Raw genomic sequence first — 26,020 nt, forward strand, 5'->3', positions numbered from 1 at the left:
CTATTGCTACCGACGTTAACACCATTACGAGCCGTCGAATTTAGGTAAGTTCTTGTTATATTGGTGTTTGGAAGGAACCTCAGCCATCCATCAGCTGTTACCACAAGTTTTTGTTATTATCGAGTGGATAAATAGAAAGGAATGAACGAGATTTTCTGATCATTTTCAGATCATTCAACCAACCAATCAACATTTTATATATTCTATAAGAAACTTAATCAAACTAGAGAACTTTGTACTCATCTATATTTCTTTCTTTTTTTCAGCTTTTCTGCCGCCTTTCCTGCCGACACCAATACAATAGGAGGGATCACGTAAACGGCGTCAGTGAAAGACGGATGTGGATAAAGTAACAATGGCGAAGATAAATATAAAGAATGAACAATCGCGTTCTATTGTGTTCGTTGTACGAGATAATATCTTCGTAAGTCACGTCAACGGCACTCGTGCGCGCGCGCGTGCGACAAATTCTCTCGCCGCATTCAACAGGTGGTACATTGTCGCGCAACTTTACGAAAATACCGTTTTCGCGATCAACACGAGATATCTCTAACGGTCGCGGGCTCCCATTGGCTGCCGCGTCCATGGAACATACGGAGCCGCCTTAATGCGCCGTCTGCTCGGCGCAGGCGCCACGCGCGAGAGCGGCCGAGCGTACACTCGACTACGATTGGCCGGTCAGTCGAACGTCTGCGGTGGTCATGCGCGTATATGCGATTTCAAGTTGACGCTACGCCGTGCGACGCTCGTGAGCGCGTTTGCCCGTCGAACGGTCACGGCGAAACCCGGACGGATTCAGAGCGAAAGCGCATTCGCGCCCGGCTTCGTCGTTCTCCTCGGCAGGACTGTGATCGCGAAGCTGGCGAGGAAGGTGCACCGAGTCGATAGGGTGTGCTCTACAGCAACGAGACGTCCTGCCGAACTCCAGCGAGTGTCTCGACGGTTGTGTGTATCGTGTTCGCCAGGCGTTGCCAGGTGTTACCAGGTGAACGTGCAACCGTTCACGCCGCGTTACTTAGTTGCACTCACTTATCTGTCTACAACGGGAATCCGTCGTGCACAGGAACAGCCAGGGAATCCCGTGTCAGCGTTGGAATTCTGTCTGGATCTTCCTCGCGGACTCAACCGCTTGAACTTCAGCGGAGACGCGAACACCGACGACGTTGACGACGACGATCGAGTGCAGTTGATTACGAGAGTGACCGCGAAGTTAGCCGCGAGTGAACTTGAAGTTGATCGCGGGTCAAATCGCGTCGACGTTCGCGAGTGATCTCAAGTGATCTCGCGCTAAGTGACCGCCCGTTCGGTGATCGAGCGAGGATCGCCGCGGAGAGACGGGGAAGTAGAGGAAGAAGGAGAACGAGAAGGAAAAAGACCGAGGAAACGGAGCCGGTCCGCCGGACGATCTCCGTCTCAATCGATCGATAGATCCCCGTTCCCCGGCATTTCCGCGAATCCTCGCTGCGCGCGTCGAAGCGCGGAGAACACGCGACGACAACACAGAGACGCGCGTCGCGTGCGCTTCTGCAGTCACGACGGATGAGGATGCGCGCGTCGGCCAGGGAGCGGATTCGGAGCGATTTTTGAAGCATCAACGAAGGGGAAAACCAGGGAAAGAGCGCAAAGTGTCAGATCGCGCGAAAGCCGCGGGTACGAGACCGAGGCGAAAGGGAGGAGTCGAGTCGCGGCAGGCAAGGAAGAGAGAGAGAGAGAGAGAGAGGGAGAGACAGAGGCCGGTAAAGAGAAAAAGAGAGTTGCATCGCGGAATGCACAGAGTCACGCGAGTGTTACGTGCGGGATGAAGACGCGCGAATCGCCGCGATCGTAGAGCTCTCCGCGCAGAGCTCCTGCGTGGTTTCCTTGACGTACGTAGGAACGAGCGGAGAGGAAGTGGCCAGTGACGAAGGAGAGTCGGCGACGGGTGAGACGGGGAGGAGTGGTCAACGTTGCAGCGGCGAGGCGGAGAGGATGGTGCGGTCGGCGGCCTCCGCGAGGACGCGGAGCTTTCTCGCCGGAGCTTGGCTCGTCGTATGGACCGCCGTCATCAGCAGTGCCTTCACTAGCGGTAAGCGGTGCAGTCTTTGTCGGTGTATCCACCTGAATTTTCTCAGAGAGAAACATTTCCGGTCGCACGGTATCGGCTCGCCGGCTCGCAATGGAAGTAAATAAATAAAACGCGGCAGAAGCTTCGCTGCGAGAGCAACTTCTTGTTTTGCTTGCATTTTTGAAGACCGCCTTTGACTAGCTCATAATTCTGTGCCGTGGTATTCTTCGAGTTGCCTTATGAATTACCTTATATATATGTACCCAGACTGCATAAATAGGGAGTTTTTGCAATACCGTCTCGCAGATACGGCAAACGTAAATCGTGAACGTAAAACGTTATTCGCTCTCAGAAATAACGTCGCCATATACGCGAATGCCAATAGCATCCGATGTTTACCGTATCTGAGAGAGACGGTATATTGCAAAAGCTCCCCAATATTTAAAAATATCTTAGAAACGTCTAAAAAACATTCTAAGATATACACGTGTTTCAGACCCTTCTTGTCAAATATCTTTCAGGCAGAATTGGACACTTGTGCATGTCGTCTGACTTGTCTGATATTTTTATCTCTTATCTCTTTCTCTCTCACTCACCAAGTGTCGAACACACAGCTATTTAATCTTAAGTATGGACGGTGCAACTTGATGCACTCGAACCAATAGACCTTACTTGATGCCTCGCGATGTCGCAATCTCTATTTTCATTTCCACGCGTGAATTGCGCTGATGTAATCTTGAGAATGAATGTAAGCTCGAGAATTGGATATCGCTCGCGTATTTAATAGTTCGCAGATTCTGATTGTGCGGTGCATTGTACGGCCAAATGGAAAATACCATGTCGCTGGTGTTGGGAAGGCGAGTTTGTCGCGCTATTGTTATCATGCGGCGAAGGGTTCTCCACGGGGAGGAGGGGTGAGTCAAAAAGCCACCGAGGGAAAAATCCGCGAAATCTCCCCCGGGGGCGGCCACGGCGCGCGCGCGCGAGTGCCGTATGTTGCTCAGGAGGAGCACGTCCCTAATTGAGATTTATTACGACGTTAATCCGGACCAATTGTGCGAACGAAGTTAAACCGTTGACCTCTCGTCTCGATTGCGGGAGACGCCACGAGCCGAGGGATAGGAGAGAAGAGAGCAGCACGTGCCGCGCACAAAGACAATTCCGAATTAACCCCTTCTTCCGCGCGCGATTTCTTTCTCCTCCTCATTTCCTCCCTCGCGCGCTTTTTCGTCGATTCGACAAAGGAAGCCGAACGTTCCATCGTCTTTAATTTCATTGAGAGCGCGCGGACTTTCAAAGACCGCTCCGATCGTTCGAGTTTCTCTCGATTAGATAAAAAAAGTGATCAAATAGATGAAGAGTCCTCGTTTTTTATTTGTGATGTGTGTGTGTGTATGTGTGTGTGTGTGTGTGTGTGTAAAGGAATGGGTGTATTTTTTCTTATATATGTATCCGTTGCTATGTACATAGTTGCAGCGGGGCTAAACAGACCGGCATTGATTAAATTCATTCTGTAACAACACGAGGCATTGATACCGCCGCCAACTAACCGACCAGATAAGGGCAGATAAGAGAACGAGTCAGCTCGTCCTCCTGTAGAAAAGTCTCATCGTTACCCCGCCAAGTACAAGGCGGCGGTAACCGTTATTTTTTTCACAGCGGACGAATGGCCATTGCCGTGCATATTCGGGGGGAAAAGGAATAATGTCTCGCGAATTTTCTGCTGTCGCAACTTCTATAAACTCCCATAAAAGTGTAGTCCCGACGATTTACACGACAGGAGGAGTTTGCTTTAAGAGGCTCGAGCGTAACGGTGTTCGCGTATCTCGTTACCGCGACTCCCGCAAACGCGCGCGGTCTGCGCGAGAGAGATTCAGGAAATAGTCTCTCGTTCTCTTGGAAGTTCGTGTATTCGATAAGCCCTTTAGCGTGGCCCGAAGTAAGGCACACGCGCTCGATAAAGCGAGCAGAAGACCCCTAGAAAATGGTGGAGCACACACCGGGGGCCAATACACCGCTGCCGGGGGAACCGGGGAGGGGAACGGGAAAAGAAGAAGGGGGGACTCGTCGAGCACCAGGTAAAGGCCCTTGTCCTCCATTGTACCTCGGTCGAGCTGACGCCAGTGATAGATAGATACCTTTCCTAGCGCATACACACGTGTGTACACGCACACACACACACACGTCACCACTACCACTGTCGCGGCTTTTACGCGCAGGTTACCGAACGTACGCCCTTTTTATACGCGCCAGACGGTGGATATACCGCGTGCACACGGCAGCGACCGCAGCGACCTGGAAACGCGAGAATTCACCGTCTCCCCGATCGAGACGACAGCGAGATCCAACGTGCCCTGTGTAATAATCGTCGTTTACACATTGTTGACCGATCATGGAGAAACCGATGTTTTACTGGTGGGGCATGCTGGCCGGTTTATGAGTTATCTTATATTTTGACGAAATGAAACTGGGAACAAAGGGCGATGTGAAAACATCCGGCTCGAGATTACCCAGATAGATTTTAGATGATTATCACGACATGAGACGACGATGGAAACCTCACGATATCTTTTTTCCATCATATTTATGAAGAAAATGTTCTGCATTGAGTTAATCGTTAAGGGGGGAGTTACACATGTGGAAGGCCGTTTTCAATTTTTACGAATTTTTTTTTTTTTTACAGAAACGGTAGGATCAATGGATCAATGGACTTGAAATTTTCACGGTGTATTTATTAATCAATTCAAAGTATAAAATAAATTTGTTACTAACTATATGGAAAGTACACATAAAACTTTAAACGCGTTCATCTGGAAACACTATTTTCTTAAACTGTCGATTACGCAAAATACCGCAAACTACTGCACCGAATAACTTTAAATTTTTACACAATATACAGTAGACATGTAGTTTTCGCTCCTACCTTAAACACAGTTCTATTATATCTTATTCATTCTTTTTATTTTAAATTTACGGCGTAAATGTAAATTCTCTTGTCGCTTCGACGCAGCAACAAATTTACTAAGAGTTAAGTCACACTCCGATTTCCATGTTTCATCTTATCCGACAAAATTTACATATACTTGTTTATCTGGATATTCGGTACCGGGTCAGTCACACAAAAAGCTCGGCCCGCCTTTCGGTCGAATTCGATTTTATCGCGTTCAGCGGGAACGAATTATTCATCAGTCAGGCGATCGTCGTTGTTTGTGGAATACCGCCAGGATGTTCCAGCGGTATTCGTATACCTATGCCGCGGTAGGTAGCTGATTTATCGTCGACGAAGACCTTGAAAATTTAACCAACGCAACACATGCTCCCATAGATTTTCCCAACTTCCGTCGGCCAATCAGAAATTTGAGAATCGTATGGAGTCTATCGTGGCGTCGTCTTTCGATCTCGTGTGGCCTTTGCCGATCCTGTGCGGCCTTTCGGCTATTATCCTCTTCTCGGATCCCAGCGTCCTTTCGCAAAGAGAGAGAGAGAGAGAGAGAGAGAGAGAGGAAGGGAAAGAGGGGCAAGGGAATACGTGTGTGAATGCCGATGTTCTCCGGCAGCCGCGCGACCGGATATACCAACCGCCACCTTTTCCTTTTACCTCTCCCGACCGCATCATTTTCATTATCGTCATTATCCTCCTCGAGCGCGCAGAATTGTCGCCTCGCTCGATATCTCGCGTTTTCTTCCTCGACGTGCGTCATCGATCACCCGGTATGCAGGGTGTACCAGATCGGCAAATCGTTCCTCCTCTGAATTCGTTGACTGATATTCCAAGCCGAGGAAAGAGAGAGAGAGAGAGAGAGAGAGAGAGAGAGAGAGAGAGAGAGAGAGAGAGAGACTGATTCTCCTCTCGCGCGCGTTATACCATATCACCCAAGGCCGAAGAATGAAAAAAATTGTGAGGAAGAAAGAACGAAGTCGTCGCGCTGGATTCTCCCGACATCACGGTGAATTCCTCAGCGAGGCCCCCGGGGTCGTTCGTAATAATGTCCAAGAGTAGCGCCCGTCTTTCGACGAGGACGAAGGAACGTTCATCATGTCGGCTGGCAGAGAGAAAGAGAGGAGAGCCCAAGCGTCGCCGCGCTACGCTGGGCACCGCTATTGTCCCGACCTCGTTACCCCGGGCCGGGCCCCATAGTTGCCCGGGTCTTACGAAAGAGCACGAGCTTGTTACACTTTTTTCGTAATTCTTCTTCGCAGAGAGCCACTCTGCAGCTTGACATTGTACGAAGGAAAAAAAAAGAAGAGAAAAGATGAGAAAAAAGCAAGAATGCGAAGGAATATTGCCGCGCTCGAAATGGGACCGACGTCTATATCTGAGGAAGGCACGAGAAGGGACGAGAAAATGCGCCCGGCGCTATACCATTCCCCGAAAAGATGATGGCGAGCTGGGAAAAAGGAGGAAATTAAGCGTGGAACTTGTCGACGCGATGCGACGCAACGCGAGGCAAGTCGATGCTATAGAACGCCATCGGACTTCATGGGTAGTCGGTGCAGGGGCCACTGACCGCCCCCGGCAAGGCTTTCTCGTCTTTCACGGCTTCTTCTTCTCTTTCTTCTTCTTCTTCTCTCTCTCTCTCTCTCTCTCTCTCTCTCTCTCTTTCTCTCTCTCCGTAGCTCCTTCGTTTTATTCCCTTCGTCCCTCCCTTCGTTCTCGTTCTTCCATTCGCACCGCGATATCTACGAGGACTCTCTCGGTCGCGAGTAGAGCGCGGAATCGCTTTTTTACAACTCCCAGCGCATCGACGCGAGCGCAAACACTCGCACCGAAAACAACCGGCTGATTAACGTACCCATGCGTATCGTCATTTCCGTTTCCGCGAGGTGCACTCGCGCGCGGTGTGTCGCGTGCATTCTTCGAGTCTCATGAGCGGCTCTCGTATTCCAGCTCGTGGCTCACCATTAGTTCAGTAAATTCGTAAATCTCCGGTCACCTCGCGCGATTTCGGGAAGTGCTGAACAACGGAGAACGCTCGTTGTCTAGCGGCGCTTCTCTGAATTTCCTCGTGGCGAGTGCCGGGGACGACGATTCATCGAGTGACTCGATGCTGTGGCATCTCTCTCTCCTCTCCTCTCTCCTCTCTCTCTCTCTCTCTCTCTCTCGCCAGATACTTTGGTGAGATAAAATCAACATTGATGATATTCCCGGATCAGAGATGAGATCGAGGGTATCGTCAGCTGCGGAAGAAAGAAAGCCGGTCTTTCGACGAGAATATCACTTGCATCGGGAAGAATTCGATCGCGCGATGAACACCGCGCGTTTCCAGCGGAATCGCATTTTCCTCGCGCGTTCTCGCATTACTTTTCCCGCGGCTGCCTTTGTTCCGCCGCTGATCACGCGGCGTTCTCCACAACGGGGGAGGAATCGCGGTGAAAAGTGAAAATATCGGTGAACGGAGCGTCGTCGCGACGAACGGCGCCGCGACGCGCGCGACGGCGCGGCCGCTGCGCCTCTCAAGGTCCTTATTGGTAACGGAAATTCTCGCTCACCTGAGCGCGAGTGCGAAAGGACGCGCTCCAGGTAGCGCGCGTAGCGAGTCGCGTCGGCATCGCATACCGAATGGAAGTCAGACGGAGAGAAAGAGAAACCGAGCGCATTCTCGAGAGGAATTTCAACGCGAATCCGCGTACACGTCGAAGCGCACCTCCTTGAAAGAAAGGATCGAGAACGAACGAGTCCTGAGAACGGTCCTCTTCCACCGAGAGCGCTCCTCTTCTCGTCTGTTCCTCTTTACTCTGACCTGACCGCTGTTTCCGGTCGTGCGAGAGAAATTAGCGCCGACGCGCTAAATCGTTCGCGCGATCGCCGCGTCCTCACTGCTCGTATCCTCTTTCTTTCTTTCTGCCTCTCGGCCAATTTGTACGTCCTTTCGCGAGAGGGACGGGTTTCCTTCGCGGCGAGAACGAGATTTGCAAGGAGGGAAAAAGGTGGTGGAGGAGGAGGAGGAGGAGGAGAAAGAGCTGGAGGACGACAACGACGACGACGACGACGACGTTGTCGTTCGGGCGGGGGACGAAGGACGTCACGCGAAGGAGAATGCTGTGAGAAACTGCCGCGCACCGATCCTCGAGACACAACTTGACCTGACCCAACAACCCCGCACTGCGGCGGGATTACACAGGGATAGACGAGAGAGCGCCGCGACTTTGGTCTTACAACAAAGGACCATCGGATTTTAGGGTGAATGATTTTAGGACGGATACGAACAAGATGCCGCTGTATCGGTCGAATTCCGCGTGCCATCGGCGGATCTTCGGCGGAATGAGGACCATGCTTCCGTTTTCTTCGGATTATTCTTAGAGATAGAATCGGCCAATGACATCATATTTGGCTAAATCCCTTGAATTTAATTCTTATGAATAAGGCGGTATTGTTGAAACTGATAATCTAGTGATTGAAACAATGTGTGTAAGGTGGATGAAGAATATTTTACACTCTAATTTAATGTGTCGATCAGTATTTAAGTAACAGCATCTTTTCTCGTGCACACTCGCAAAAAATATTCCGGCAATTTTGTAAAAAGGGCTGCGAGGGAGAAACCGAGTGGTTTATAACTAGGTGTTTATAATACAAGTATGTAGCTGCCTTCGGATGGTGTGTTGGTTTTACAATCGGCGCGTTTTACAGAAGAGGAACGTGAAACACAATGTCATATGCGCTACGGGCGCGTCGCTTTTGTATCATCGTCTTATCTCTTTGTCTCTTTTTTTTTTGTGCGTTCCATTACTCATCGGAGCCCAAGTACGTGAAATCTTTATCCTAAAAGCCTGTTTATTTTTTCTCGATGGTCTGCTGTTCAAGCTTGACCAATACTGCAGCAGATATTCTGATCGTAAGAGATTCAACACCCTCCGGCTCGTCGGCGGATGTTGATATCCGATGTCCGACATTTTTGCCTGAAACAGCGGAAAGCGCCGGTTGGAAGGAAGAAAGTCGCATAATATTACACCGCGACATGCTCTTACCTCGCGCTCGCAGCGGCTCGCGTCGTCACGATGATGACGAGGTGAAGCCGGGGTTCCTTCAAGGCCGTAAAATGGGCCAGGGCGGAGGCCCTTCGCATAACACTCCATCGCTTATGTCGTCGGGAACGTTCCTCCGCTGGCATGCATGCGTGCGTGCGTGCGTGCGCACCGCCCGAAATAAGTCAGCGTTTTTCAAGGATGCGTCCATTGCATGCGTACGTTCGTTCAGCTCGCCTCATCTCTCGCTGCGCTCCGTTCGCCGCTCATCTCACCGCGCTCTATACAATGTAATTAATATCTAACCAATGTAAATTATAATAACGGCGGGCCGCCGGCCGCCGCGACAAGCGAAAGAAGGCGCGTCGCTCGCGTTCTCGAGGGTGTTATTAATTAACACACCGTGCGTGTAAGCGGGTTGAGGAACCTCCTCTCCCCCTTCGAGGTGCATCCTCGTGCTTCGTGTTGCAGCACGATACGATGCGCACGAATTCCCATTCCCCTATTTACATACCGCGCCGTGCCCGCCACACATGGCCCGACAGCTGCCTCGTTCATTTTACCCCAGATTGTTCAGTGAACTTCGGGCACCGCACCGAGGCCGCCCTTCCACACCGTGTTTCTCCCTTTCTAGCCCTCCGTCTCCCTCGTCTCCCCCCCCCCCCCCCCCGGTGCATTCGCACGCACATAACAAAATCGCGAGCGTGGCGGTGGCGGCGGCGGCGGCGGCGGCGGCGGCGGTGGCGACGAAGAGTTTACGGTGCGACGCGTCGCTGCACTTTGCGCCGCGAATTTAAGTCTCGTCCCTCTCGTGCGGCTAACACGTGCCTGGCTTATTGTATAAGCGGGGTGTTCGTTAAATTCTCCTTAGGTCCGGGGAGACCTAACAACACAGCTTCGTCGTCCGCTTCGTTCTCGAGAGGAGAGATGCTCGCAAGAATTGTCGTCGCCTTTCCGCACCAATTGCACGTGCGTTTTTTTTTTGTCTTCCCGACAAAGACATCTAGCAGCAATATGAAGAAAACGTCAGTTTTCGTGGAACGGGCTGGGAATCCGATGAAAACTCGATGGCGCGATAAACGTGATAAATCTCTGTTATCACGGGAACGGAAATATCCGGTTGCGTTGAAGTCCATCCGAGACAGCTGAGAACAATTCGACTGCGTAGAAATCTCCTGCGGGAATCTTCCCGCTCCCTCCTTCGACCGAGTTTTTCGTCCGACTCGCAGCAACGGAAATTCAGTTACACGGACTAAATTTCTCTTCCGTGTGCGTAAGAGATTATCATCACGGCGGTAGCGCGCGCACTTCAAGAGAGGAGGCTCCTGCAGACTGTGATTGTTTCACTATGCAATTGCAGAGTCGCAAACGCCACTTCTTCTTCAGCGAAGCGCAGTGAACTTCGATAAAGCTTCGACATGTTGACTCGTTGGCCGAAGCTCTTTCTAATCGTATCGCATCCAGACAGGATGGAAACGATTAGAGTTTGCTCTGGCGAGCGTCGAGACACTTGATTGAAGCTCAGTGTGCGGACAAGAAGACGTTTCGCATCTCGCTCGTCGTCGTCGTCGTCGTCTTCTCTCGGTGTTCTCGCGCTCGAACGCGATCGCGTCCATCGCGTAATAAACAGTCGAAGACGCATCGTTGCGCGAAATTGCAAGTCGCCCGTTGCTGTAACGCCCGTCTCTCCTGTTATCGCAACGGTGCTGGCCAAGAGCGTTTAAGAACCGCTCGTTCAACGAGCCGTAACTTTGTATTAGCACACACAGCCACCGCGTATGCAGATTCCCACGAGAGATATGCGTTCTCACACACACACACACACACACACACACCACACACCTTTCGTTTGTCCTGACGCGCATCCCGTTGTTCCGTCCGCCTTTTCCTATCGTATTAAAAGCCCGCGCCACGAGAGAAATGTTACAGCCGCGGTGCGATCCTGCGAGCGATCGGATGAGATCGATCCCGATCCCGAGAGAGAAAGAAAGAGAGAGGGGGAGAGAGGCAGGGAGAGACCCGTGAACTGTGGAAAGTTTCCTCGACGACGTCGACGATAGCTCGTTAAAATCTACCGTGTTCGAGACGACAGGCTGTTTACGCTCAATGGAACGCACTCCAGCCTAATTCAATCCTGGCCTTTTTACGAGCGTCGAACGTGCGTCGACCCCATATTGAAGCTTTCGAAGTTTGCTCGATACCATGTGTGCGCTTTCTCTCTCTCTCTCTCTCTCTCTCTTTCTCTTTCTCTCTCTCGGCACCGAACTCTCGATGCACCACTCGTGGTCGTCGTCGCGGCGGGTGAACGGGGGCGGCCGGTTATTTCCAGACAAACCCTTGAAAAAGAAGCAGCACCACCCTTTCCTCCCTCTCTTACTGACTCACCGGCTCGACATTCGCTCGCAACGTAAATGTTCCGAAATTGATAAACGTCCGTAGTGATCCGTCCAGCGAGTTGGCAATTTTCGCGCGCGATCCTTACTGTGCTGATTTTCCGGATCGGAGCACAAATGCAAAAGAGGCGGACGGAGGGAGAAAGGGAGGGACGAGAGGAGAAAGTTTAGAAACTGAGGAAAAACCTAGCGCACAATTTGGACGATGCATTTCGCTCGGATTACGAAGAGATACCCCGGCCTGATAGTACACACCACCCGGGTGGGGGCGAGACTCCGCAAAACGTTGCGCATTGCGTCTTACTGCACGCAGCAGTGCAACTATACCATGGTGCAGCCGTCCGTCGCGTCGTTGGCTGCACGTCGACTCCCTTCTCTTCACTGCAGTTTGCAGGTGGTCAACCTCGAGCTCTCTCGGAGAAGGCAGAATGCACGTGCACGCGGTCTTGAGTGTTCCGTGTCGGTGACGGAGATCCGCTCATGTAACCTGGGAAATGTTTCAAATTTTTGTGTTAACCATACATCTTCATCACACATAAATTACAGGACAATATATAAATAAAGTAATTAAAAATTAGAACACCTTAAATAAAAGTAATTTCAGGACAAGCAAAATCATCTAAATTTTAGAGGTTTTTATTTTATATGACTGAACAAAAGAAGCCGATGTATTCAACATATTCCTCTTCATATAAGAGGAAAATTAATTGATACAAGAGGAAATCCTCTTGAAATAAAAGGAAAACAGTTAAAATAATATCTAATGAATTTTAGATGAATGGTTCACTTTGATCACTTTATCGAAAGAGGAATCCTTTTTCTGTAAAAGGCTTCGCTTAGAATATGACACTACAGGAAAAATCACTTTACAAATAGAATATTATTTTTTTGGGTGAATAATTCAAGAGGGAGTTAAGAAAAAAATTAGAGGGAGAATTAGTTGAAATAATCAGAGACTAATATATAATAATGATGATATATTAGATAATGATAATAATATTAAAATAATTCGTATCACAGTACGTAACTTATAATATAAAAATGTATTATATAAATATATATTATGTAGTTATAGACGAACAGACGTGTTTACTCATTAAATTATTTCTCGATGGTTTGTTTTATCTATACACCCCCGAGTCTACTGAGCGTTTATTTTTCGTTTTAGATCCTATATTAACTTATTCCAGCTCCTTGATTATGAATATAATCGTTGAATAATGGATGGGAAAAAGCGGTGAAAGGAAAATTTCGCAACGCAGCGATAGCTAAATCCACGTTTCGTTCGTGAAGCTTGTGGAATAATGAAAAGGAGCCTCATCCAGTTTATCACGAATTACCGTATCGGATCGTAAATCACGAATTAGTATGATTCATAATTCTGCATAATTACATGTGCTCCATATACGACCGACTGATAACTGAGTCACATCACGAGCACGCGCGGGCGCGTAAACGCGAGCGTAATTCACGGTGCTCCAAAAAGGTCGAGAAACGAGAGGAAAGAATGCGAACGAACGAACGAACGAACGAACGAAGGAACGGCCGGATGCCGAAGTGCCGAGTCACATGCGCGTAAACCGACACGTGCACCACCCTCCTTCCCGGATCTTCCATGCTCCGACGATCCCGGCGCGCAGGGCACACCGGTGTCACCCGTAGCGAACCTTTCCTCGTCATCGTCGTTTCGCATTAAACCACGATTAAATTGGAGAACGCGGCTGAACCGGCGATTCGAGCCGGTGAGAAACTTAGAGATCAGGAGAACTTTCTCTAGATCCCTGCGATATCGTCTTGCTGAAGCAGAAAACGCTTTTTTCTGTTTGCAGAACCGCTTCTGGAGCCGCGCTTCATCATCCAGCCGTCCAACAGCGGCAATATACTCAGTGAGAATCGCACCAAGATCCTGCAATGCCAAGCGCGAGGTGAGACGTACATTGAGTTGACATCCTGAATAGCGTTCGATTTTGGCAGAGGTCCCACTTCGACCGCTTTTCTGCTCGGCAGAAGAGACCTCCAGTATCCCCGAAAAGATTCGCTCTATTTGTGTGCTAATTCGTTAGCCCAATTTCTCGATTCCCTCACGCCGTTTCTCAATTCCCTCGCGCCGAACGGGAAATCAACGACATGTTCGATCGACAACAGCAAGATTAGAGCGATTAATGAGTGGCGTTAATTGAGTGTTTCAATAGGTGCGATCTTTTCGGCGATATTGGGAGGGCGCAGCTTAACAGGGGTCCCATTTCGATCGTTAGTGTGTTGGTAACTCGATGGTGGTGGTGAAAGGACCATGGCAGCGAGGATAAGGTTTGCGACGCTCCATTGTCCTGCTGAAGTATCGGATAACGAGCGGATGAAACGCTGACCAGATGAAGCCTTACCAATATTTTCCACTACCAGCACCACCACCACCGTCACCATCACTACCACTATCATGCGTAATTCGATTGTATGACCCTGTACTAATGGTATTAGATAGCTCGTGAGCTGTAGTTCACGTCGCCCGTGACTTTGCGTGACGAAATCTTGCGTTCGATCATTTGGTAGTCTATGTAAAATAATCTCACATGATATATCGAGTACCGTCGAGTAATTTTTCTTCACACGTCAAATTTCTCCTCGAGATTTCCATCGGATTTTCTCCCCGGAAATCTCGAAGAGATCCCCGGTCTTTGCGCCATATCTTTGTTGCGAACAATCGGACACGGGAATTTTACGGCGAAGCTGAGTTGTAACGACGAACTCTCCGCGATTCGGTTTGACAAATCAGGCTGATAAATTTATTTTGACTGAGAAATGCGATTTGTGCTTTATATCATCATACATCTCCCTTCTTGACCGAGCTGAAGTTGTTTAACTCCTCTTTTGGTTTTCACAGGCAATCCACAACCAAAATACACTTGGTTCAAAGACTGGCAGGCAGTCAGTCGGCCCAATATCGCGCCAGGATCTTTCCGGATCCAAAGTACGCGACGAAAGGACACCGGCGTTTATCATTGTGTCGCCACTAACGACGTCGGCTCGATATTCAGCGATCGTATAGCCTTCTCTGTAGCTTGTAAGCTGCCTTAGAATCACCAGTCTCATCTGTATAAACCAAGACCACCGCGTAATGTAGATCAAGAAATTTGCTATTCCAGCGATTCTACATAACAGACTGTACTTGCGATCGATTATTATCGTTGGATGAATCACAATTGCACGAATCTCTATGATTATCAGATATGATAATCACTGAGCGATGATCACATACACGTATGATAGCTACCAATCGTACACGATAATTATAGAGACTCTTGCGGCTATGATTACTCATCATCGAGTAACTGACTTATCTCGATCGTCTGTGAAGATGATTTAAATTCCATTTGCGAAGGACGAACGAAACCCTTTGAGCTGTAGTTTCGATATATCGATGATTCAAGGGCCATTGAGTATCTCGCGACATTATCGTCTGCGTCTTTTGCAACAGATACAATGTATACATTGAAATCTCCTCCACACAGATATGGGAAAATTCGACGACCTCACGGATAGGGTGGTGACGGTCGAGTATGGTAACGCTGCGGTGCTGGAACTACCACCGATCGAGAGTAATCCCAGCCCTGGGGTATCGTGGTTCTCTTCAGACGGGACGGAGTTGTATGGCAGAAAGTACGCTACGACGGACCACAAGCTCTTCATATTGGACGCCATGAAGAGCGATGAGGGTTCCTACAGGTTCGTACGATCGGGAGACGCTCCTTCACCGGCATAATTTCGAAATCGTCGTTTTGAACGTGAGATTCACCGATACCCACGTTTATTCTCCCTGCCGTTTGTTGCACAGAGCGAGAGCTTTCAATACGCAACTGGGCAAGGAGGAGAACAGTCCCTTCTTCAAGCTGCAGGTCACCGGCGATCCAAACGCTGAAGTGGCCCCGAGCATAATCGTGAAACCTCAGGACACGCTGATAATCAAGGATCAGAACGCCGCACACATGTATTGCATAGCGAATGCAAGGTAACAAAGAGAGTTACAAGTTGCGAATAGTTGACGGTGCTGCTCTTGCTTTTAACTGCAAACAATCGGTCAACCGCAAACGGTTACGTGTATGTCTCAGAGCGCTGCACGAACTGCGGATTTTGTGGATGAAGGACGGCATACCGATCGAGAACTCCCGAGTGGCGTACAGTTTCAACGACTCGTGGAACAGAACGCTCATGTTGATTTCCGCAAACATGACTTACACGGGAACGTATTCCTGCCACGTGGACTTGAAGAGCGGTGGTTATCCGACTTTGAGTGCGAGCGCCGAGGTTACTGTATACGGTACGCACTTATGGCCCGGTCAAATCGCAGATACAAAACTAATAAACCAAAAATTTGATACATTATGAAACTTTACATCTCATGATCAAAACTTTCTCAAATTGGCTCTGCAGAAAAACCGACGTTCAACACGGAACTGAAGAAAGAGACTCTGAGCGATTACGGATCTACAGTTACGTTATCATGCGACGTTGATGGTACGCCGGTTCCGAAGATTACTTGGTTCCGCAATGCCGAGTCAGTCGGGAATTTGAAAGAAAGCAGGTGCGTCTCTCGACAAATATCTTATCTATCTGCTCAACGTATTGCTCTTGCGCAGCGCCCGTACACAGTGCCATGTTTTACAGGTATGTGATAGAGCAGGACGGTTCGCTGACGATCAAGAAATTGACTATGGATGACTCGGGGATGTTTCAGTGCCTCGCGTCGAACGAGGCCGGCGAAGCGTCCAGTTACACGTGGTTGAGAGCGAAAAGTGAGTAACTCGCGTTTCGGAATATTACGAAAGCTAAATCGACTGTCGATGCCGTGCAGAGCGTTCGCAAAACCCGCGGTGAAGATTCTCTGGAAAATTTCTGAAAATTCCGTTTCAAGTCCGGTAGCTCAAAAGATGAAAAATTCGACAAAGGGATTATCGAGTTATGAAAGGGAAGGGTGGATTTATTCGCTAAAAGAGATTCGAGCCGTGTATCTTGCGAGCACTCCGTACAACGATGTTGCACGTGGAGTTAATATACAAATGACATGTTTTTTGTGGGGCAGAAGGATTAGGGAGCGGATTGAAAGACAGAGTTGCCCGCCGGGCAGCTGGGTACAATATAGTCAGAGTTCGCCAGTCTGACCGCCGTTTTATGTTCTCTCAATATCCAGACAGTAAGGACAATGCCGTTCGCCTTGCAGCGAGATTTCTCTTCACCTTCTTTTTTTTCATTTATCATTCGGCACATGCTTGCAGACTGTGTACATTTACATCTCGCCTCACGATTTTCGCTTCTATTGGTGACGATTTTTGTATAGCTGTCTCTTTCTCTGATAAGACAACTTGCACCAGACATATCAGACGTTGTCGTTTTAGATAGTTTATTATCGTTTCAGTTGCGTAGTTGATAAAATTCTAGCGGAGCATTTGTCCAATTGCAAGAAAGAAGGGAAGTGAACTAACGTCTAAATGCGATTCGTCGAATAAATTCAACGTCAAGAAAAATTAGAAAAATTGTGTTTAAAAGAATTAGCTATTTTAACTAACAATTAATCATCTTATTGTATAAACACATATAATTGCATTTGGCCTCCGATTGGCTTCTCCTCTCATTTCACAATTTTGTAATGGAATCTCAGTATCTTTATTTGAGGAATATATCTTCACGATTTATTGTGTAATTAGTGATTCAGTAGTGTTTGGAGATGAAATTAATTTCATTAGTCGTACAATTAACGTATGCCATTCCTGAAGAGACGAAACTTGATATTATGACGCATCCTTTGAATTTATAATCCTTAGCACACGTCTACAACGTCGCAAGTACACATTCTGATACGCACGTTTTGTACACTTATAGATATTACATGTCCAACGAAATTTGTGTCGAGTTATTACTTAGTCACCCAGTTTGCGTAGTTGTGCTATGTCGGATATATGTGTTTACGTTCGTGCTTGTCGTTTGCAATTCGAGCATCGCGCGACTCGAGGCGTGAGAATTAGGAATTGTGGGTTTTCCTGCGAGTTGCAAGCGACGATTTACGTATCACGCCTTTTCATTTGCATGTTTGTGAGGGAACGTCGGTTGACAAGTCTGCGACGAATTAACGGCCGAATCTGCTACCTTGCAGCGTCCAAGCCGATAATGGAGAACGGGCCGCAAAATCTGACAGTGCTGGACGGCAAGGACGCGACTCTAAGTTGCAACGCGGTAGCGGCGCCGAAACCGAATACCACCTGGTACTATAACGACACGATACTCGTGGAGATCGCCGGCAGGGTGCAGGTCTTGGATAATGGTGACCTTCTGATCGCAGCGGTGAAGCCGAACGACGCGGGCAAGTACACCTGCATCCGCGCGAACGAGGCCGGCTCTGTTAACGGATCGGGACTCCTTACCGTCATGGTTCGAACGCGAATCGTTCAGCCACCTGTTGACACGTCTGTGCTACTCGGGCAGACCGCTAAATTGCAATGCAGTGTCGTGAACGATCCCAGCGTCGTGTACGACATGGCGTGGTTTCACAATGCGCAAGTGATAAACACGCAGGCGAGCCAGAGAGTGAAGATGCGGCACGACGGCACTCTGGAGATCGTCGCGGTGCGAGCCTCTGATGTGGGCGAGTACATGTGCTCCGTAGTGTCACCCGGCGGCAATGAGACCCGCTCCGCTCGTCTCAGCGTGATCGAACTGCCATTCGCGCCAATCAATGTCGTGGCCACGCGAGTCGAACGGATCTCGCCGCGCACGATCAACGTCACCTGGGTGCCCGGCTTCGACGGTAACAGCCCCACGAAGAAATTCACCGTCGAGAAGCGGGAAGTGTCTGACTCGGCGCCCATATCCGATTCATTGGTGAACTGGGACATTGTGTGCAACAACGTGTCTGCGGACACCCGATGGGTGTTGCTGAGTAATCTGAAAGCCGCGGCGGCCTATCAATTTCGCGTTTACGCGGAGAACAGCGTCGGTAAGGGTATGTCGTCGGAGCCGAGCAACATCGTCGTCTTGCCGCAAGAACCGCCGAGCGGCCCGCCCGTCGGCTTCGTCGGCTCGGCGCGTTCGTCGTCCGAAATAATAACGCAATGGCAACTACCATTGGAGGAGTACCGGAACGGTCATATTCTGGGGTATATATTGAGGTACAGGCTGTTTGGATACAGCGTCAACCCCTGGATGACGCAGAATATCACCAACGAAGCCCAGAGAAATTATCTCATCACCGATCTGATCACATGGAAGGATTATGAGGTGCAGATAGCGGCGTACAACGACAAGGGAGTGGGCGTGTTTACCGACGGCTTGAAGATAAAAACGAAAGAAGGAGGTAATCGGTCGATTCTATATTATTAGAAATTAAATATATTATTGTCATTTTTCTTGTTGTATTATAAAAATTTGTCGAAGCATATATGTATAAAAATTTTAGAAGAGTCTAAATTAGAATAAGTGATTCTGATAAAATGTAACACATCACAAATTTGTGATACACTAAGATCCTTTAAACTATTACATTATTAGAAGTTGGTTAAGATACAATTAAAATTGAAATTTATGTTTGATAGAATTTCATTGTGCATGTTCTGTATATAACATATAATTCAAAATAATTAATTTTGCAGTTCCGGAAGCACCCCCGACAAACGTGAAAGCGGAAGCAGTGAATTCAACAGCAGTGAAAGTCTGGTGGAAGCCTCCCAATCCTCAAAAGATCAACGGTATAAATCAAGGATACAAACTGCAGGCCTGGATCGGCAATGTCCTGACGGAAGCAACAGAGTACAAGTCGATGACCGTACCGCCAAGCCTGTTCGATCCGCTCGCGGAGCAGAGCGCTGTTATGACAGGCTTGAGAAAGTACACTTCGTACAATATCACAGTGTTGTGCTTCACCGATCCGGGTGACGGCGAAAGAAGCCTGCCCGTCGAGGTTCGCACTCGCGAAGACGTGCCTGAAGAAGTAGAGAATCTGCAATTCGATGACATCAGCGACCGCGCATTGACGGTCAAGTGGGGTCCACCTAAAGAAACCAACGGGATACTCACGCACTACCAGCTCAAGTATATGATCAAGGAAATCCCGGATTCCTTGCAGGTGAAGAACTTCACGGCCGATGTATTATCTACCAAGGTGGAGCACCTGCAAGCAATGACCCATTATAAATTCGAAGTAGCCGCGTGGACGTCAGTCGGGCCTGGAAAGGCAAAAGTCGCGGTCATCCAGTCGGGTATAGAGCCAGTGCTGCCGGAACCACCGACGAAATTGGCATTGTCCAACATTGACGCGTTCTCCGTTGTACTGCAGTTCACACCCGGCTTCGACGGCAACTCGTCCATCACGAAGTGGACGGTTCAGGCGCAAACGGCACGAAATTCGACGTGGTACAACATCTACGAAGTGTCGGACCCCGATGCGTGTACCGTCACCGTCGACGGACTCACTCCCTTCACGCAGTACAAACTTCGTCTGATCGCGAACAATGTGGTCGGCGCGTCGCAGCCGTCCGAGCCGACGAAGGAGTTTCAGACAATTCAGGCACCACCGTCCCACCCGCCGAAGAACGTCACGGTGCGCGCAATGAGCGCTACCGAGTTGCGCGTCAGGTGGATCCCGCTACAGCAGGTGGAATGGTACGGTAATCCGCGTGGCTACAACGTCACGTACAAGGAGGTGCGGACGAACCTGTCCAAGAGCATCACTATCGAGGACCACACAGCGAACTCGTACGTCTTAGAGAATATGGAGGAATTCGCCGATTATGAGATTGTGATGCAAGCCTTCAACGACGTCGGCTCTTCGACGACGAGTCCCAAAGCCGTGGAACGAACTCGCGAATCGGTTCCTTCCCTTGGGCCGGCTAATGTAGAAGCAAACGCGACGTCGTCCACGACCATCGTGGTGCGTTGGGGCGACGTGCCTGTGGAACACCAGAACGGACAGATCGACGGGTTCAAGGTCTATTACGGAGCGAATTCTAGATCGCCGTTTCAGTACAAGAATATCCCCAGCAACACTACCTTCACCACCACCTTGACCGAGTTGCGAAAATTCGTTCAGTATCATGTGCAGGTCCTAGCCTACACGAGACTCGGTGACGGGGCTCTCAGCGTCCCGCCCGTGAGAGTCCAGACTTTCGAGGACGCTCCCGGCCCACCGTCCAACGTATCTTTCCCCGACGTGAGTTTCACCACCGCTCGCATCATCTGGGACACACCGGAGGATCCCAACGGCGAGATCTTCGCGTATAAGGTCGTGTTTCACTTGAACAGCAATCAAGACCGCCAGTTCTCGAAGGAGTTCCCCGCGTCGGACAGAACGTTCACTGCCACCGGTCTCGAGCCGGAGAAGTATTACATGTTTTCCGTAACGGCACAGACGAGACTCGGTTGGGGCAAGACTGCGTACGCACTCGTGTTCACCACGAACAACCGGGAACGTCCGCAAGCGCCGTCGATGCCGCAGGTGAGCAAGTCGCAGGTCCAGAGTCGCCAGATCACGTTCAGCTGGACGCCAGGCAGAGACGGTTTCGCACCGTTGAGGTATTATACGGTGCAACAGTCCGAAAACTCGGGGCCATTCCAAACCATCCCCGAGAGAGTGGAGCCTACCTTAACGTCCTACACAGCTAACAATCTCAAGCCCTACACGCTCTATCAGTTTCGTATTCAAGCCACCAACGATATAGGCCCGTCCGAGTGGAGCACCGAGACCGACCAGGTGCAGACTCTGCCGGCAGCACCGTCTAAAGGTGTCACCGGTCTGAAAGTGGTGCCGATTACGACATCCAGCGTCGAGGTCCACTGGAACATGATCGACCAGATGTACTGGAGCGGCGATCACGAGACAGGTGGTTATCGTGTCGTTTATCAGCCGGTCTCGGACTTCCCGACGGCGCTCCAAACCACATCGAAAGAAGAGATTCTAGGAATCAAGAAGACCAAGATGGTCCTCAGCGATTTAACAAAAGATAGATATTACGAGATCATAGTGCTGCCTTTTAACTCGGAAGGCGAAGGTCCACTGAGTCCGCCGGTCACCGTGTATGTAGGCGAGGCGGTTCCCACAGGAGAGCCTCAGCATCTGAAAGCCGACCCCATCTCTTCCACGGAGGTCCACCTGCGGTGGAAGCCGCCCCAAGCTAACATGCAGAACGGGGACTTATTGGGATACAAGATTTTCTACCTGGTAACCGATTCACCTCAGCAGTTGGAGAAGAAACAGGAGGAGGAGATCGAGGTTGTCCCGGCATCCTGTCTAGCGCACAGTTTAGTTTTCCTCGACAAGTACACGGAATACCGTATACAAGTCTTGGCGTTTAACCCGGCCGGAGACGGCCCACGGTCACGGCCGATCACCGTGAGGACGAAACAGGACATCCCCGGGCCGCCGTATAATCTGCAGTTCACGGAGATCACCATGACGAGCTTGCGCGTATCCTGGGAGCCGCCCAAGTTGCGCAACGGCGAGATTATCGGCTACATCGTCACGTATGAGACGGCGGAGCAAAATGATCGTTTCAGCAAGCAAGTGAAGCAGAAGGTGAACGAGACGAGTCTGCTGATCCAGCCGTTGGAGGAGGAAGTGACGTACACGTTCACGGTACGCGCGCAAACGATCGACTTTGGGCCGCCGATATCTGGGAACGTCACGACTGGTCCGCAGAAAGGCTCGCCGATGGCACCTAGCAAACTTAGCGTCAGCAAGACCGTCTCCAGCGTGGAACTGCAGTGGACGAACGGGGCGTCCGGGAAGGGTCCTATATTGGGCTATTACATCGAGACGCGTCGCAAAGGCAAGTATCCGCTTCATTCGCGTCGTCACCGCCAGTCCATGCAATTACTATTCGCAATTAGCAGGGGCGATGGCGTCGTACGAATTCATTAGCAACCTCCCTCCGAGAGCACCAGTTTTCTTCACTCAAAACTTACTTTTCTCTGAAACTACAATTATTACATATATTCTAGAACTCTAACTATACAGTCGTACGCGAAGAAATTCAGGTTGGAATGTTAAAGTTACGTCAATGTTTCAGTAGGATATGACATATACTGACAAAGAAGCTCGTGTAGTAGTGAATTTTGCCGGTAAGAAATCGGAGCGCTAGAAATTTTATCTGAACGTGAAACGTGTATATAATCTCTTTCGCGCTCGCGTCGATCTCGATTATGGGCTGCTAACACTAATACTGTCTTTTTTCATAACCGATATAGCGATGGAAGAGTGGCAGCATTGTAAGTGTCAACGCACGTAACTATGCCGAATCAGTCAGTCGTTGCATTAGATGGTTTTTCGATAGTGAGAACCCCCTTCCTCCCCCCCTCTTGTTAGAGTGGCAACATTTTTCTTGCTTCTCGTACCCTGTGATACGAGTCCATTGTACGTTATATACCGTTATGCACATTTGACACGTCGTGTCGACGTTTTTGCATTAACGATTTGCATGATAGTGTCCACAGCATGACGTCATAGTCAGAAATCCCATTTTAGACGTTCAAACGGGTTCTTCTCCTTGAATATTATTAACTCCCTTTATGATAAGGCTGTAATATAACTCGTCGCTGAATATATCAAAGACCCCTGCCCGATTGATTGATACACAGAGTGCGTCCCGCTCCCACCGTTTGATATTGCAGTATCCAAGTAATCTATGAGAAGATGGTCCCCCCCTTTTCTCTAGAAAGAATTATCGACGATTTATCGAAGCCTTGACACGTGTCACGTGCAATTTTAGATGACTCGCGTTGGCAGACGATAGTCCGCAGCAGCAATGGGCCGCTGATGGAGTACACTGTGTCTTATCAAAACTTACTGCCGTCCACGTCGTACCTATTTAGAGTGATATCGTACAATCGTTACGGAATCAGTTACCCGGCATATTCCACCGAAACGGTAAGAAGCTAATAACGATATTTCAGTGTATTACGCTTTTGCCGTTGTATCTAATTGTGTGTTATTCCAGATTTTAACGCCGTCGAAATTGTACCTGGAATATGCATACCTGCAACATAGGCCGTTTTACAGGCAAACCTGGTTCATGGTTACTTTAGCCGCCACGTCAATTATAATCATCATCACGGTAATAGCGGTGTTGTGTGTGAAGAGCAAAAGCTACAAGTACAAACGTGAGTTCTCTCGTAGTCTTTCATGCAACGTATCTAAACTGCATAGTTGTACGTGATAACCCAATTATATTATGTTACGACTGAATTGCTTACATGATTCACAATTACACAGAAAAGGCACAGAAGACTCTCGAGGAATCGATGGCGATGGACGGGGACGATAGACAGGAGTCGGACCTGGAGCTGTACAGATCGCGTCAGGGTGGCAGCTGTGCTGTCAACATGAGCAGCGGCACTCTAGGCAAGAGAAGCACGTTGGCTCGCAAAGCTATTCCGCCGCCTCCCGCGATGCTGGGAAAATCACCGCCCAGGCCATCTCCTGCGTCTGTCGCCTACCACAGTGACGAGGAGAGTCTCAAAGGATACGACGAGAATCCCGATGACAGCAGCGTCACGGAGAAACCCTCCGAAATTAGTTCCACCGACTCTCAGGTACGTTCACTTCTTCGATTATGAGACGTCAAGTTTCTTTGCAATCAAATATGTGTCCTTTTGTGATATTTAGAGATTGTATCGACTGCAATCTTATTGCATATTTACATAATTTGATTTTACTCTACAGGGTTCCGAAAGCGAGAACGAGAGTGTACAGTCCGATCCACATTCCTTTGTGAATCATTACGCGAACGTGAACGACTCGTTGCGGCAGTCGTGGAAGCGGCAGAAACCTGTCCGGAATTACTCGTCGTACACCGATTCCGAGCCAGAAGGCAGCGCGGTCGTCAGTCTGAACGGTGGCCAGATTATTATGAACAATATGGCGAGATCAAGAGCGCCGCTGCCTGGCTTCTCGTCGTTTGTGTAATTAAACGAGTTATTAACAGTTAATTATTAAGATAAGAAGAAACACTTTTTTTTTTTAGTGGAAAGTTTTATAGAACTTCTCAGCGAGGGTCTTCTCTCTATTTCTCCCTCGATCTGTCAATATCAAAACTATCGCCTCGACGATCTCACTTCGAGTGGCAGTGTATTTTTTTTCCATATATGAAAGAACAAATTTTTTTATATATAAAGAAGGATAAGTGTATATATTTTATTATAAAATTACATATAATTATATATATATATATATTCTAATTTTTTATGTATATAATAATTATATAATATAATTGAAAAGTATATAACTTTTTAATTACTTATTAATTAAAGAGTATGTATACTTCTCATTTATTTATATTCATTTTATATATTATCTCTTATCCTTCTTGAATGCTACGGACGTATATATACGTCTGATTTTAGCTTATACTGTCGACACAAGCAACAATCATCAAATGTTGCGATGGACACATCTTTAGAGATATTCTTTCACATATTTTAGCGACGGTGATGAATAAAATTTCATTCATCTCGGTTCGCCGCTTTCAATTGCATCTGATACCTGATGAGAAAATAGTTTATAATGTATTACGTGACTCATATGCATATGTATATAAAGCAAAAGACTTGTGTCGATGTATGCCGGCGTTAAAAACTTTTTGTAAAGTTTTAACGGTGAACTCGGAACGTCGAGGCATCTTCATATATTGTGATATTTGATACATATATACAGATTATATATATATATATATATAAATATTTATAATTTTTTTAGATAAGACACATTTGCATTTAATAGACACATTTGTACTTCCTCTGAACAGTTAAGAATTAGGATATTAGCGGCATATCGGGATCTCGTTGTGTAAGTTCCGTACCTGAGAAGTGGAGCGATATAAATACGAACAAAAATACCAGTTCTCTTTCTCTTCAGGAAGACGGATCGAACTTTTTCCGCTTCTCATGTATATGCAATATATGATACAATCATACACATTCTTCTAACATGACGTTCAAACATATTTATCATCGTACATATAAATTAAAGTCATAAAAAGGGTACATTAACGTCAGCGTAACGATGCAGGCGTTATGATGATATCACGGGAGTTCTGGGAGAAACGTCAATTTACATTCAACATTCGTTAACCATCAGGCCTATCGTCGTCATATCAATATATTGTTCACTGACTTTTCACGAAAAACGTCGAAATACCATATGAACAATACGTTTTCATTGCAGAATATTGAGAAGACATTTTTACAATTACAAGAATATACATGTAAATATTACGTAAAACCGCATATTACGTTTTTAATATATCTCGGAAGCGCATGCGTTTTGCGCTTATAAGCGATCTGCGATTTCCAACTTCAGCAGAACTCGAGAGAAAACGGGGTAGCTAATATTTGCTTTTATTATCGACTGATTTACTGCAGCTAATCCGTAAAATGTGTCATGAATTTTTTAAGAAACTTTTTTATAATTGCATTCTTCCACTTTGTGCAAGGTGTCGCACGACTCGCAGCTAAATAATTTAATTGAAATAGTTTTGAATTTTAGTTATTGTGTATGAAAAAGAAAATTATAGACATTTTTATTTATTCAACACGATAATAAAAACTTTTTTTATTTTTATCCGCGTTAAACCTTTCTTTTCTTTGT

At 48.1% G+C, this 26,020-nt stretch overlaps 1 protein-coding gene and 1 long non-coding RNA gene across 3 annotated transcripts; one reads left to right on the forward strand and one right to left on the reverse strand.

Moving 5' to 3' along the window:
- Nucleotides 1–681: 681 nt before the first annotated feature.
- sdk (sidekick cell adhesion molecule) lies at nt 682–24,523 on the forward strand. Of its 2 annotated transcripts, XM_011141447.3 has the most exons (15): nt 682–2,065; nt 13,230–13,325; nt 14,279–14,458; nt 14,907–15,120; nt 15,230–15,403; nt 15,504–15,712; nt 15,826–15,976; nt 16,060–16,187; nt 16,475–16,585; nt 17,543–18,739; nt 19,035–22,205; nt 23,145–23,302; nt 23,373–23,535; nt 23,648–23,967; nt 24,098–24,523. In XM_011141447.3, exons 1-15 carry the CDS (start codon nt 1,969–1,971, stop codon nt 24,338–24,340), a joined length of 6,612 nt encoding a protein of 2,203 aa, XP_011139749.1. In that variant the 5' UTR covers nt 682–1,968; the 3' UTR covers nt 24,341–24,523. The 2 variants fall into 2 exon arrangements, with proteins under 2 accessions (XP_011139749.1, XP_019697114.1); XM_019841555.2 differs by lacking the exon at nt 16,475–16,585.
- LOC112590565 (uncharacterized) lies at nt 8,469–11,696 on the reverse strand. The gene is made up of 3 exons (XR_003114318.1): nt 11,393–11,696; nt 9,011–9,288; nt 8,469–8,941 (listed from the first exon to the last, which is right to left on the reverse strand). It is a non-coding gene; the product is annotated as an uncharacterized LOC112590565 (long non-coding RNA).
- Nucleotides 24,524–26,020: the final 1,497 nt, after the last annotated feature.

Source organism: Harpegnathos saltator, unplaced genomic scaffold (assembly GCF_003227715.2).
Source record: "Harpegnathos saltator strain DR-91 unplaced genomic scaffold, Hsal_v8.6 scaffold9, whole genome shotgun sequence".
Lineage (NCBI taxonomy): Eukaryota > Metazoa > Arthropoda > Insecta > Hymenoptera > Formicidae > Harpegnathos > Harpegnathos saltator.